The 13327-nt window shown below is 53.6% G+C and overlaps 5 protein-coding genes across 5 annotated transcripts; 1 reads left to right on the forward strand and 4 right to left on the reverse strand.

Annotated features, from left to right (window-relative positions):
- Positions 1–55: 55 nt before the first annotated feature.
- On the reverse strand, positions 56–1347 carry F5144DRAFT_372117 (uncharacterized protein). Its single transcript, XM_066784511.1, has 3 exons — positions 1049–1347; positions 875–983; positions 56–540 (listed from the first exon to the last, which is right to left on the reverse strand). Exons 1-3 carry the CDS (start codon positions 1152–1154, stop codon positions 300–302), a joined length of 456 nt encoding a protein of 151 aa, XP_066640523.1. The 5' UTR covers positions 1155–1347; the 3' UTR covers positions 56–299.
- A 3507-nt stretch (positions 1348–4854) lies between these two features.
- On the reverse strand, positions 4855–6361 carry F5144DRAFT_372150 (uncharacterized protein). Its single transcript, XM_066784512.1, has 3 exons — positions 5741–6361; positions 5296–5689; positions 4855–5242 (listed from the first exon to the last, which is right to left on the reverse strand). Exons 1-3 carry the CDS (start codon positions 6262–6264, stop codon positions 4973–4975), a joined length of 1188 nt encoding a protein of 395 aa, XP_066640524.1. The 5' UTR covers positions 6265–6361; the 3' UTR covers positions 4855–4972.
- A 523-nt stretch (positions 6362–6884) lies between these two features.
- Positions 6885–8294, forward strand: F5144DRAFT_615500 (uncharacterized protein; the record flags this gene model as incomplete). The annotated part of the gene is made up of 2 exons (XM_066791807.1): positions 6885–7771; positions 7838–8294. 2 exons carry the CDS (start codon positions 6885–6887, stop codon positions 8094–8096), a joined length of 1146 nt encoding a protein of 381 aa, XP_066640525.1. The 3' UTR covers positions 8097–8294.
- A 604-nt stretch (positions 8295–8898) lies between these two features.
- F5144DRAFT_497746 (uncharacterized protein) lies at positions 8899–9863 on the reverse strand (the record flags this gene model as incomplete). Its single annotated transcript, XM_066786225.1, has 3 exons — positions 8899–9259; positions 9325–9687; positions 9772–9863. The coding sequence occupies 3 exons, from the start codon at positions 9861–9863 to the stop codon at positions 8899–8901; spliced, it is 816 nt and encodes a 271-aa protein (XP_066640526.1).
- An 822-nt stretch (positions 9864–10685) lies between these two features.
- F5144DRAFT_372159 (uncharacterized protein) lies at positions 10686–12882 on the reverse strand. Its single transcript, XM_066784513.1, has one exon. The coding sequence runs from the start codon at positions 12659–12661 to the stop codon at positions 10787–10789; it is 1875 nt and encodes a 624-aa protein (XP_066640527.1). The 5' UTR covers positions 12662–12882; the 3' UTR covers positions 10686–10786.
- Positions 12883–13327: the final 445 nt, after the last annotated feature.

Raw genomic sequence — 13327 nt, forward strand, 5'->3', positions numbered from 1 at the left:
TAAGCGAAACAAAAAGAAGAAAACGAAAACGAAAACGAAAAAGTATTATCCAACAATCCGAACAAGAACATCCCCATCAACACCCAAACCAGTCTGCCGGCCCCCTCACAACCACAAGCTGCACTGCCCCTTTCACCCCTTACCCCTGTCTTCACCTCCCATTCCTAGGCGAAAAGTAAAAACGCCGAAGCCACCCCACGAGAACCTTCAACTAACACACTCCGCCCACCCCCTTAATCCAGACCCAGACCCAGACCCAGACCCAAACCTATATCCAAACCCAACCCCCATTCACCCCCTCACCCCCTCGAATCCGCATTCCCATTCCCAACCACCATCCCCCCCTCCGCCCTATACTCCCCCATCACCACCCCACTTCCTTTCACACCTAAATCCCCCCTCTCCAACCGCGCCCGCACCTCCTCGTCGTGCTGCATCACCACACACGCCCAGCAGCAGCAGGAGACGAGACAGTCGTTGTTGGAGGTGCCGGGGATGGCGTAGCGGGTGCGGATTTGGAGGCGTTGGGTTTTGAGTTTGCTGTGTTTTTTGAGGAGTTGTTAGGGATTGTTAAGGGTGGGTTGGGGGGGAGGGACGTTGGTTGGGGGGATGGGATGGGCGGGGCGTGGGGTGCATCATGGATGTGTGGGTGTTAGGGTTGAGAGGATGGGATCATGGTCCGTGAGTATGTGGTGAGGTTGTGGGGTGGGAAGGTGGGTAGTTTGGAAGGGGACATTAAAGGTGTAGATAGGTACTGATGGGTAAGGCAAGGGGTGGTGTAGATGGAAGTGTTGTAAACGGGGGTGGGATGGATGGGAGTAGATGGTTCTGTGCAGGGTGGGGGGATATAAATGGGCAGCCACGGAGAACCTACCTGGCATACGTCCCGATGCAAAAGTCACGCCCAAACTCGACGCAGTCACGGCTGTTCTTCTCGACCGGCACAGAAGGGTCACGCAGGAGCTGCTCCGTCTCGGCGTAGGCTGGTGCGTGGTCAGTTTAGAGTTGCTTGTTTAGGGAGCCAAAAAGGTATTGGACTCAGACGTACAGGTACAGGGCCACCAGATGGCTTTCCACAGGGGTCCGCAAGGCGAGCACCGCATGAGGGGGCTCTTCCAGGCGCTGGTGTAGGCATGTTCCTGTTTGTGTTCCATGGCTGTGATAGTATGGTTGTGGTGGTGGCGGTCCTCTGGTTCTGAATGAAAAGGCTAGCTTCACGGCGGTTGGGAGTATTAAGTCTGGAAGACTTAACTAAATCTCAAGAAGCTTGGGTTCGAACAACATCCAGGAAATTGCGCAATGAATCATGATGGTCAAGTTTAAATACATGTACAATGACGCCCGAACAGCATGTAAGCATGCACCTTTCCAAATCCAGGCAAAACTTGACAGTTTGGAGACTCGATCTTCAGCCAATGCCGTGACTTCTGTCTTCCTGCTGACGGGGATCGGCAAGTTGCCAAGCATGCAGCCAGGACGGGCTTTGGAATCACAGCAGAGACACAGCCACCACAGTCCAGTGCCAGCCCTACGTGCCCTGTCAGCCCGCGATCCTTCCGCTTCTGGACAAACGCCCGACAGAAAAGCCTGCTTGCCGGGGACAGCAAGGCTCCCGAGAACCTCCCCTATAAGCCATGTTAATCTCTCGAAAATCCCACCGCTCGGGTTGCATCCTAGGTACGCGGACATTTACGATTATCCTCAGCCCATTCTTCATCCATAGGTAATTTGCAGGAGCCGATCTCGTGCCGCAAGAATCGGAAGCCTTTTCTGGTCGTCAGGCGTATTCCAAACAGCTGTATAGGCCTCGTCGTATGAAGGGATTTTCCTTTTCGTAAGAGCCAATCTCACTGCTGGGCGCGGTCGATCAACTCTATCATATCAGGTGGTTAGGTGTGACGAACCTACTCCAGGATCCTATCCTGTTAGGGTTCAGCTTCGGTGAAGGTAATCTCTGCAAAGGATGCTTAGGTTCGGTGCAGCCAAAGGGTGCACAACAATAGACTTGTCTCAACAGTAGGCTTGCGAGCTTGTAGCGAACTGTAGTTGTGATTGCTAACTGGAGAACTCCCAGAGCTCTCCAGAACGAATGACTATATACTATCTGAGTTTGCATGTTGCATGCTGATAGTCTAAGGTAGCCCGTCTACCATGATCTACCTGGTAGCCCATGATAGCCCGTCTACCATTATCTACCTCCTGGGTCGTTGTAAATGATTGGCTGGCGCAGCCCCGCTGCGCCCCGCTCGGCCCGTCTCGTGGCCGATTTCATGACATTAGGTAGTTTGGGTTTTGTACCTCGCTTCGAAGCTCGGAAGAAAAACTGTGCTCCGCTGGACAAGTTGGGTTTCGATTTTTGTGAGCTGCTCTGGATTTATCGCGGCGATGATGATAAGCTCAGCGCGCGTCTTTCCATTCGCTTTTGCACGGCACATATGTTCGTTTCTCGATTTAATGTGTAATATCAAGCGCTTCCCTGGTGTCTAGCGCTTCCCTGGTGTCTAGCGCTTCCCTGGTGTCTAGCGCTTCCCTGGTGTCTAGCGCTTCCCTGGTGTCTAATGCTGTCCCGAGCCCATACTACCACCCACTGATAAGTGCCCGTAGTCAGGTACTACCTGCAAAAGTCATTCTTTCCGGAGCCGCCATCGATGCAGTTGCCGCAGTAGACATTCCAGCGAATCCATCCGTCACTGGAGCAATGGAAGAGAGAATGTCTCTCATATGGGTCCTGGGTGGGAAGCCCGACTCTCTTGAGCTCGTTGTCAATCTCGCGGAGGTAGTCCCCTGGATTCCCAGTTAGCATTGAACGGAAAGAAAGGCCGGCGGGAGAGGAACATGCCTCTCTTCAGCAGGTTATAACCACAGTAGTCGAGCCCCTCCTTGCAAGCTTTGGCTTCGGCAAGCGGGAGAAGAATCCCTGCCAATGCGAGAAGAATGGTAACGGGCTTCGTCATGATGGCGGCGTTTGGCAAAAGTGTGATCGAACCGGATGAGGCGTAATGATAGAGCTTTTGGAGGCTGTGTGCGATGGAGCGCTGTTGAACTGCTTGGTCTGCTTTTATAGACTCGAGGAACCATGAGGGAGTTGCTCGATTTATACCTTCTTGTTCCCTAAAACCTAGTGACTTGTCGGATTGTCCGCGGTTGATGTTGCATTCGACAGTGTAACGAGGATCCTATCAAGCTGTTGCCTTTGGTAATGAAAACAAACTAGTGCTTACCCCAGCGTACAAAAGTTATTGCACAACGCAAATCATACTCGGATCTGAATGCAGACAAGTCGTAAAATGATTGGACCCCTACCCACTCAGATCCCGCGGATGCACCACCGTACGCGGCGCCCTAGGACAGGGCCGCGGAGCTAGCCGAGAGGGACGCCCCGAGCCCCGTATTCCGAGCGGTCCTAGCAGACCATATGAGGTCGGATCAACCCTGCCACCCTCACATGTTGCATATGTTTGCGACCGAGCTGCGATTCGTGTTAGGCGCTCTGCCTAGGAGGTTTCACCGAGTCTTTCATGACGTGATCGCGTCACCGCCGGACATTTTGGCGTTGCCAGTGGTGCTACTGCACAAGGATCTGGGCGACTGCAATATCATGGTGGGACAAGAAGATTGGCGTTTGATGGCGGTTCATTGACAGGTAGGCTGAGACGGAGGTTGATTGGGTCGTTTGGCATGGATCCGGATTCAATGCGGGATCTGGTGAGCAAAGTACACCCGAGAAATGAGTGAATCAGGCATGAGGACCATAATTCCTTCGTGCGCGTGTTCTGGGAAACTTTGGGTGGTGAAGTTGGTGGGTTGGGCCATGAGACTGTCGAGGCCACCAAGGTGGTGAGAGTGCTGGTGTCACGAGTTGACCATATACAAACAAACAAACAATTTATTCCGCCCGGCGGGTTTAACCCGAAAGGGCAACTAATACTAACTCAACCATACATTTCCAAAGATATGCCTTGATCTCCTTAAAGCCCATGCAAGTCCATTCTAGCGTGTTCGCTCCGCTCTACCATTCTTCTTCGGATTCTCGTGGGTTGGTAGGATTAGTAGTGGGCTGGCTTGAAGGCGATTCTCCAAGTGTTCAACGTCTGCACTATAGGCAGCTGCAGAAGCTGCCTGCCGGCGCGCGGGACGCACCAGGGACCACTCGCTAAACCAACCAATGAAACAGCGGCCGCAGTGATCGAGGAACGATCACTGCGAGCACCTGTAAGCGATCCTCGTGATCGCTGCGCGATCACTACGATCCAAGGAACATAGGTACGAAGGTACCTATGGGCTCAGATAGTATATAGTCATTCTTTCTGGAGAGCTCTGGGAGTTCTCCAGTTAGCAATCACAACTACAGTTCGCTACAAGTTCGCAAGCCTACTGTTGAGACAAGTCTATTGTTGTGCACCTTTTGGCTGCACCGAACCTAAGCATCCTAGAAAGATTACCTTCAACGAAGCTGAACCCTAACAGGATAGGATCCTGGACAGGTTCGTCACAGCTGGCCTTCGGGCGTTACCAACCGGCCGGCGAACATGCCAGAGCCAACGCCAATCAACCCTATGACGGCAGGTAGTATGAGATAATGGCTCTTTAGTAGCCGCTGCTGAGCCCAGCCACCTGGTTTAAGGAATTAAACGAATCGAGCCTATCGAGGGAATCGATATTCAAGGTGGACCGATGGGGGATGGGGGGTTGTGATGTCCTTCAACTCAGCAAGAGACTCGCCTTAACATCACCAAGACGCTGACTAAAGGCTTAACGGGTCTTGCGCTCGCAAACATGTCTTGCTGCACACAGAAACGCCACCACTTTTTGTATAAGGCCATATACTAATAGCACGGGCTGCAAAATAGGCAACGGCGATACGGTTGTGGAACAACGGCAGAGATCTTCAGCACATGGTATCTGAGTCTACATTGTTGTCGGTTCTGAGTATATGGCAACTTGTCCGGTGCGGTTAGTACGGCGCTGGACGCTAGTGAGCGACCACATGCTCTCTTCCACCGGTACTAGGATCCTCCCCTTCGTCCCCTTGCTCATCGATGGGAACTTTGAGCGGTAGAGGTATTTGGTCCACCAACTCTTCTGGCCTAGTGAGAGGAAGCAGACAATATGAGACCCGGATCGGACAGCTTGGCGAAAACTGCGACGGCTTCTGAAAGTTTTCGAGGAACTCGGAGGGGATAGAAGCCTTGTATACGTAGAGAACCTGAGCGTTTGCACCAGAGACGACCAGTGCGTGGACCTGAGGCCTTGATTAGAGAATAAAGGAGCCTGATGCGGAGGGGGAGGAGATACCTTGAAAGAGGTAGTATCATGCAAGGGCGCCTCTGTCTCGCTAGGCCTGGACAATTGGGCCTGCGCATCTACTGCCCGCCCGTGGGTTGCCTGCCGGCTCTGTAATTGCTGCTCTTGGGCCAAGGCAATGAGAGCGGCCAGAATGTACGGGTCTTCCGTTTTGAGCCGGGGCTGGAGGGAGCGCAGCTTCTTTTGTTTGAGGGTTGCAACAGGAAAGCTGTGTCGCCGGCCGACCCGAGACCGAGAGTAAACATGCTTCTCGCGAAGTGCAGCTATTGTCTCAAGGTTGATGTAAACGAGAAAGGGAGCTGTCGAGCCAGCGGAGAAAATCGCATCGGGTTTAATCTTGGCAACAACACGGTCACCGAACCGGAAGGGTAGGGTTGAGCCGGATCTCGGGAATGTTAGTAGCAGGAACGACTTGCAAAGGGATTTATGCGCATACCTAAGCGGGCGGATGTTATAAGTTCCAAGGAAGTCCTCGACAGCCCCTTTCCACCACGAAGCTATCGCGGGCCCCTGGAGGTTGGCTGCGGCAAAAATCCGCTCTTGGTACTTCTCGGTTCGCTGCTGGGTTGTGCTCTCCTTCTCTGCACCGCCGTGTCTCTCCCCCGTTGCACCCAACATCTGAATAGCAAAGTCACATCCCAGAAGCCGTGGCTGGTTCGATGTCCAGGCAATCGGCGAGACGTACAGGCGAGATCGGCACTGCTCGCGGAGAATGGCTTGGATTGACCCTGGTTGAGGTGGCTGGATGGTGGCGCGAAGAGGAACGAGACGTGGCAGCCGTGGCTTCGGAGCTTTGGATAATGAACACGGCGACTCCGGTTGATGATGGGTCGACCCTGGTAGAGCAACGTCGGGTTTTGGTGCCGGGGATCGCGGCGGTGGAAATGTCGCCGCAACCGCAAAACTCTCAGAATTCTGCCGATCATGCTTCGGCGGCTCGTGCAATGAAGATGCGGCCATCTGGGTACGGGAAATGGCCCAACTCTATGGTTGTTAGGAAATTAGGGATGGATTGGACTTGCAGTATTTGGAATAAATTTACAATACAGAGATTCTGTGCACAGAGTCTACGAGGTGAATCCAAAACACCACAAAATATGCGCCACATGTTTGTTACATGCACACACCGTAGCTTCCGCCTCACTCTAGCCACACAGGCAACCGAAGCCCACAATCACTTCAATCCGAAAGTCTGCCAATTGTTACCCAAATCTGGAACCAGTACACAAAGAGCTTGTTCTCAGATTATCTCCCAACGGCCTTGTTGGCTCGGTTATTGTTGCCTAGATGCCGTGGCGATCCTTGGTCGTGATATAAAGCCACCTCCCCCATCGTTGCCAGTCCTCTTCCGACTTTTGAATTATACGGCCTACAAAACAGAACTTGCAGGTGTCGGTGTCAATCAAAACTCGTACCTATTGTAAGAACCAACAAAACGCCATTCAAAGGCTCAAAGAATCGGTAGTATTATTCACCTTCTCTTTTTCTCAATCTCCTCCCCCGATTTCTTTTTCCTTTTTTTTCCCCCAGGTCAAGTTTGCTGACAGGGAGTGCTAGAACACGGCACAATTGGAATCAAAATGGCACCAAGCATCTACGCAGCGCAGACGGCCGCAGACCTTGAGGCACTATCTGCCGGGCAAGGCGGTCTACGAGTCCTTGCGCAGCTCGAGGCGCAGGAACGCGACAACCCCGCGAGTCGGTGGTCCTACCGGCATTTGATCGCTTACCGACTCCTCACACGCCCGGAAACACCTATTTTGGAAGCTTTTAAGGATCATGAAGACCAATGCCCTGTTTGCAGGCCGAACGAGCCCTGCTCTCAAAAGCTCGACTATGCCAAAACCCAGGCGCTTGAGGAAGACGCCTGCCTGAAGCAACTCGCCTGGCGCCCCGAATCCGAAATCATGCGACTCCCAGACGGCTTTTTTTGGAACGCATTAGCGCAGCTTGGGAGAAACGGGCCCACTTACGTAAATTATAGCACCGCCGTCGATGGCTCTTCATTTCCTATTCCGGCGAGCTCACCATCCGAGTTTGAGCTCAGCGCCGAAAATCTTGAGAAACACGAGGAGCTGCGGATCAAGCCAGACGACGCAACGGTGCATCTCGTCAAATGTTTCCTTCAATACGCTCTGAACCTTTGCCTCCTTCAGGATTCGGAAAATACGGGCAAAGAGGTCCGGCTCCGCCCAGATCGCCGGATGGGCAAGGCCCGTATCGCCGGAGTAGAGGGCATCTCCGCCGAAGACGACGGGGGAATCTGCCTGGTGACCCGCCAATTGTTTGAATGGGAAGCCACCCACCCATATCTGGCCGTACTTGAAGCGAAGCGTGCCTTCCAGTACCTCCACTATAATACGCGGAACGGAAACACCAAACCGATCGTATCAAACGAAACACTGGCCCAATACCTCGGCGAGGCCGTCATTACATGGAAAGCCAACTGGAGGCTCATAAACCAAGAGTCAGTCACCCATTCCCCTCTCCAAAACCTTCACTCGCAGCAGCTAACTCAAACCCTCCGCCATAGTGTCTTCCTCATCGCGGCAAGCCACACCTACTTGCGCATTGTCCATTTCCACTTCGGCTCGGATTACGAAGAGTGCATTGATGCGACGAGCGAAGACGCCCAAAGAGCGCTTGTCGACAATCCGACCAAAGATACATGCGTCCGTATGCAGGCCACTGAGTGGTGCAACATTGCGACAGTTTCAGGGAGGCAGGCCGCACTTTGTAACATCCTGGCCTTGTTGCGATGGCATAAGGCCCAGGGTGTGCAGATCCCTTAACTCAGGCAACCCATTCATAGGACCGCGTGATGGTTACGGGCATTCTCGGAAGAGAGTGCTGCTAAGGATGCTCGTTTAAGGGGCATGATAGGGTTACTGATTGTAATGCCGTTGGGGGGCTGAATGTCAACCAACCTTCTACTGTCGGAACGTGTTGTAAGAAAAGCTAAGACACCTGAATAAACTATATCTACTCTATTTTGTTAACCCGTTTGCTTTCATTGTATGTTTTATTTGTTACTTCCTTTTTTCACATCATCATTCTATTTTTCCTTTTCCTTCCCCACCCTCCCTAGCTTTCTTCTTTTTCTTTTTTCCTTTCTTTTCCATCCCCCCCTTTTTTGTTTCTTTCATGTGTTTCTTTGGATTGCCTCCTTCAGCGTTTGTTTTGATCTATCTCTTCCATTCTTTTCTCCCCTTTTCCTTTTTAGGTCAGGTTTCTTTGGCCAGAGGAAGGATGAGAAGCCATCAAGGAACCCACGGACTGGCGGCCAAGAACTCTAATACAATCGTCGACCTGCCACTCAAAGACCGCCCAGAGGTTGCTCTTAGGATATAAATAGGTTGTCTAGAATATGTCTATAAATCAGAACCTCTATTCAAGAGCCCCGCTCTCCCCCACGGGCAATAACAAAACATGCTACACTCGGTCTTCGACCTCCGCAACCGCTTTCCTCGCCGCCGCCATGATCAGTAACCTACCGAGATTGCCACAAACCCCGGCATGACCAACCCCCACCAGACACCTCTCCAAGCCCGGAAAGGCCGCGCACTAACAACTCCGCGCCCCCGTGCCCCCCCGTCAGACACGCACGCCATCCCCATCCCCAACACCCTCGCACCGCCAACAGGAATCAGAGCTGCCCACCCCCCTCCCCCATCGCTCCCCCCCCTCCCCCTCCGCCTCCGCCTCCGCCCCCGCCCCCTCCCCACCCCCCGCCCAAACCGGCTTACTCAAAATGCGATAATCCGGCGTAAACAGCTTGCCATAGCGCAGCAGCCTGGGCACCGGCGAAATCTCGTCCGTTTCAAAGCCAAGTTTGCTGTAGAAGTTCAGCCCGCGCTGGTTGGCCAGGAAGCAGGTCAGCATGACCTTGGTGATGGGCGGGAGGTTGGTTGCGATGGTGCAGTGGAAGTTTATGAGCAGGGGGGCGAGGCCGGTGCTGTTGGGGGTTGAGGTGTTAGTGTGGGTTGGGTGGTTGGTAGGGTTGGTTGGGTGGGTGGGTACGTTACTTGCCCTTGGAGTGATGGCTGGAGATGGATCTCGTAGCAGTAGATGACGGGTTGGCCTGCTTCGTAGGTCGGCATGAGCGAGGTGAACCCCTCGAGGGCGGCGGTGTCTTTCTCTTTGACGAGAATGTAGCGCAGCCCTGGCGACTTCATCTCGATGGTCTTTTTCTTCGCGTTCCACCCGGCAGTCGAGTTTTCGTAGTCGGTCCGGCTGGTCTGCTCTATCAACTGGAAGCAGGCGCTGAAATCGGGCTCGGAGAGGTTTTCGACTCGCACCAGGTTGATTGTGTATTCGGTGCCTGTCTTTGGGTGTGTCCATGCTGTCGTCCATGGCTGCACACCAGGGGGCAGATTACCGGCGCTGTGAAGAGTACGTGTCAGCTACATGCAGCCAGTAACGGAGCACCAAGTCTAATTTCATCATTAATTTGCATTTGGCACTCACTCCGGCTGTAGATAGTCGGTAATAAACTCGTCGTCGGTTTTGCGGTTGGCAACTTCCAGTGGGTTTGTTGGTGCTCTTTGACGCTTCGGCATATTTGTGATCTGATTTGATGGTGACCGCGGCAGATGGGGCAGTCAAGTAATCCTGAGGATGGGGGCTTGAATCGTTGATTTCGATAATGTGAGCCTGAAAGTTCTCAGTATATATGATAATGTGGGCTGGTCACCACATTTGAGGTCTGGGGGCCGAGGTAAAGGGTTCGCTTGCACTCAAGTTCCACGGATTGTGTGCCAACAGCTCGTTATATAATTTGCTGTTCTGGCGGGCAGGGACGCCATTTTCAGTCACCCTCCCTCCAATCCAGAGGCGACCCCACTTTCCCCCCCCTCCAATGAGCGTCCCAGTGCTGGGCGGTTGGTTCGAGATGGAAGGCAGACTCCTGAAATCCAGGAGCCGCTTCCATTTTCTTAACTGGCATCCATTTTCGGCTCGCCAGCAAAGCGGCGCAACCAGACGTAAAATGGTGCTTGTCGACCGTGATGGTAGGTGAATGCTTATAAAAAAACGGTATCATGCGGCCTGGCCGACAAAGCCGGGCTGCCACGCAGGGGGGCGGCGCCCGGAGGAGCCAAACGAGAGATTGTATTTCTTTCTTAAGTGTTCATATCTCTTCAGGGCATACGGTGTGGAATCCCCGTTTATCCTATATTCTTATGTTATACTTTCCACGCCAGAACCGGCCAAGCATCAACGGTTTGGTCCTTGCTGGTTCGCCTCCCTCCACGTCTCTTCTGTACACTGGAAAGCAGAGTAGGACGAAGGGTCGAACGGCAGTGATGGAACAGCCAATGCGTGCGCTTGGGCGGGATGAACCAATTGGACGGTGTTCCTGGCCTTATTGGCGCTGTTATGCTGCCTCGAAACCCTCTCGAGCTGGACTGCATATGATGAGGGATGTCGGTTTCGATAACTTGATGACGGGCTATCGTTTCTCAAGGCTGAGGAAGGCCTGGTGCTAGTAGAGTGGCACACAGTGCATCTTCCAAGGGCTCTGTTCTGGTTTGTCCTCATTCGAACGGAGCCGGTCATACTGGTCGTCTCCCAATATGAGGCGCTCGGCGCGCTCGCTCAACAGCTTGTCCTCTCCCTCTAACCAAGACCGGGTGGCTCTGTAGTCGTCCGTGTCCAAAAGCCTGTGTACCACCCAGTCGGTCCATTTCCAAGGCCATGCGAAATCCGCGTAGAACCGAGTGAGGCCGTGCTTGCCGAGACGAGCGAGGGGCTTCAGGATGCGGTCGTAGCCGGCCAGCACTGCATCTCCTTGCGCCTGAGTTAATTCTTCACGGCCGTCAGGATATGCAGGAGGCCACAGCCTCGAACCGGCCATGGTAAGACGCAGTGTGATGCCGGGAGTGTTGATCCTGTCCTTGGCCCAATCGAGAGTATCCATCCAGTCCTGCAGAGCGGGATGGCCATCATGTGGCCAGCACTCGTGATTGTATGGGGGAAAGACCAGTTCGAGGAAACGGAGATAGCCCAAGCAGTGGGCGGGGACCACCTCCCTCAAGAACTGGCTCGCTGCAAAACGGTGGGCTGGGTACGCTCGCGGAGGTTGCGCCTGTCGGTACTGGTCGGACTCCCAGTAGTCGTTGCGCTGCTCTGGCGATTTTAAATCGAGGGCGCGCAAAATATCGAAAGCTACCCAGGGGTTGCCGGATGCCAGAGAATCACTGACGACGAATCGATTCGCGGAAAAGAAGACGAATCTTGCATCTTCGCAAAGATGGCGACAGATCAGAAACAGAGGCGTAGGCGGGGCCCAGCATTTGCAGGTGGACGAAAAGGCAGCGTGCTGAACGCGGCAGAAGCAGCCGATGGATTGGTGATGGTCCCACAGCACAACACCATCTTTCATAATTTCTTGGCCGTGGCAACGCCCATACTGGCACCCATGGTGCTGAGAGGGAGGACAAGGCACGCCTGCCCATGAGGAACATCCTGAAGAGAGATATTGATAGCCTGGTTCCAGCCTGTTCCACATGACCTCCTTCCACGGAGTTACAAGGTCGGTATATTCGAGGATGCGAATGCGTAGCTCCCGCGGAAGATTAAGAAGGCTAGTAGAGTGTGACGCGGGCGGCGGGGCTAGCTTGCGGCTGGCTTGCAGTGCTGCATTCTGGGCGAGTTGGCGCAGCTGGGTATTCGGGCTGCTGCAAAGCCGAACATGGCAGTCCTTGAGCTCTGGGAGGAGAAGGAGCGGTGCAACTGCCTGTTCTGCTGCCTCGACTTCTTTCTGGCCAACATCGCAGACCAATACGAGCTGAAGGGCGCCGGGCTTAATGTTAGAGGACAAGTAGACGGCTGTTCCACGCCATTCATCAAGCATCAATCTCGCGCACAAGTCGGAGCTCTGAAGTGGAGTGTCGTGCAAATGATTCTCGCCGTCCCTCTGACAGTACCCCTCAGCGGCCGTCGGCGCCGTCCCTTCAAACGCGGCGGTGGTGCAGCATTTACCGAGGGCCTCCGCTTCCCTCCGGTGGTGGCAGGAGGTTTGGTTGAGGACTATCTTGAGGCTGGTCAGGGAGGCAAGCGACGGGGGGGTGACATTCCGCAGCGGCTGCAACGACCGCTTGTTCCTGTAGTGAATGACGAATCTGTTGGACGAAAATAGCAATGCCGACGCCTCGTTGTAGATGGCGCGACAAGAAAGCAGCAGGCCATAGAATGTGACCTGCTCGGTCGGCGAGATGGGGCCGTCGAGGTCAAACAGGAGCGGGCGTCCATCCCACCTCGCCAAGCCGAGGAACAAGTATATGCGGCGTCGAACGGACGAGGGGAGGCCTAGAAGAGCGGCATGGTTACGGCCGAGGTCGTGGGATTGCGATGTCATCTTTGTAGGATTTGGCGCCGTCGCCAAAATTCCACAAATCGTGGCACGGTGGTAGGTGTGGCCGTGTGAGTCTGGCAGTTTTGAGAGGAATTGATTGGGTTTTGGGTTGGTTCAGCCAAGCGCGCACTGAGTGACTGCTTGGGTTAGGGTTAGGTACGGACCGTACCTGCCTGCGATCAAGGGAATGGCCCGGTGCTCCGGGCTAAGAATTGGAACGCAACGTGGTTAAAGTTTGACTCAATCCATATGGATGGGCGAACTGAGTCCAGATATTACTATTTTTCAATATATTTTGCCACGATAACATGAAGCTTGGGTGTGATTGTCCCATGATCATCAACTTCTAGGCGCATTGGGTGATCATCACCCCCGCGCCTGCAAACGCCACAGAACGAATTCATTCAACAAATCGAAGAAATCGAACTCATATTGAACCCTGCGACCGCGCGCGCGGCCAAATAAATGCAAAGCGTGAACCTTGTCAATAATTACCCCGTATTAAGTTAAGTAGGTATGGCATCACCTCGAACTTCACCGGCATCGTACAGGTAATTCTAGTGGCTAATACTACATTACTACTTAAGGTATGGAACTCGCCGCAGCGAGCATTGAATAGGTAAGGTATTCGTACTTTTGGTAGGATCATTAATTAGGATCTGTAACCAC

The sequence above is a fragment of the Chaetomium tenue genome, assembly GCF_020726465.1.
Source record: "Chaetomium tenue strain MPI-SDFR-AT-0079 chromosome Unknown F5144scaffold_6, whole genome shotgun sequence".
Taxonomy (NCBI): Eukaryota; Fungi; Ascomycota; class Sordariomycetes; order Sordariales; family Chaetomiaceae; genus Chaetomium; species Chaetomium tenue.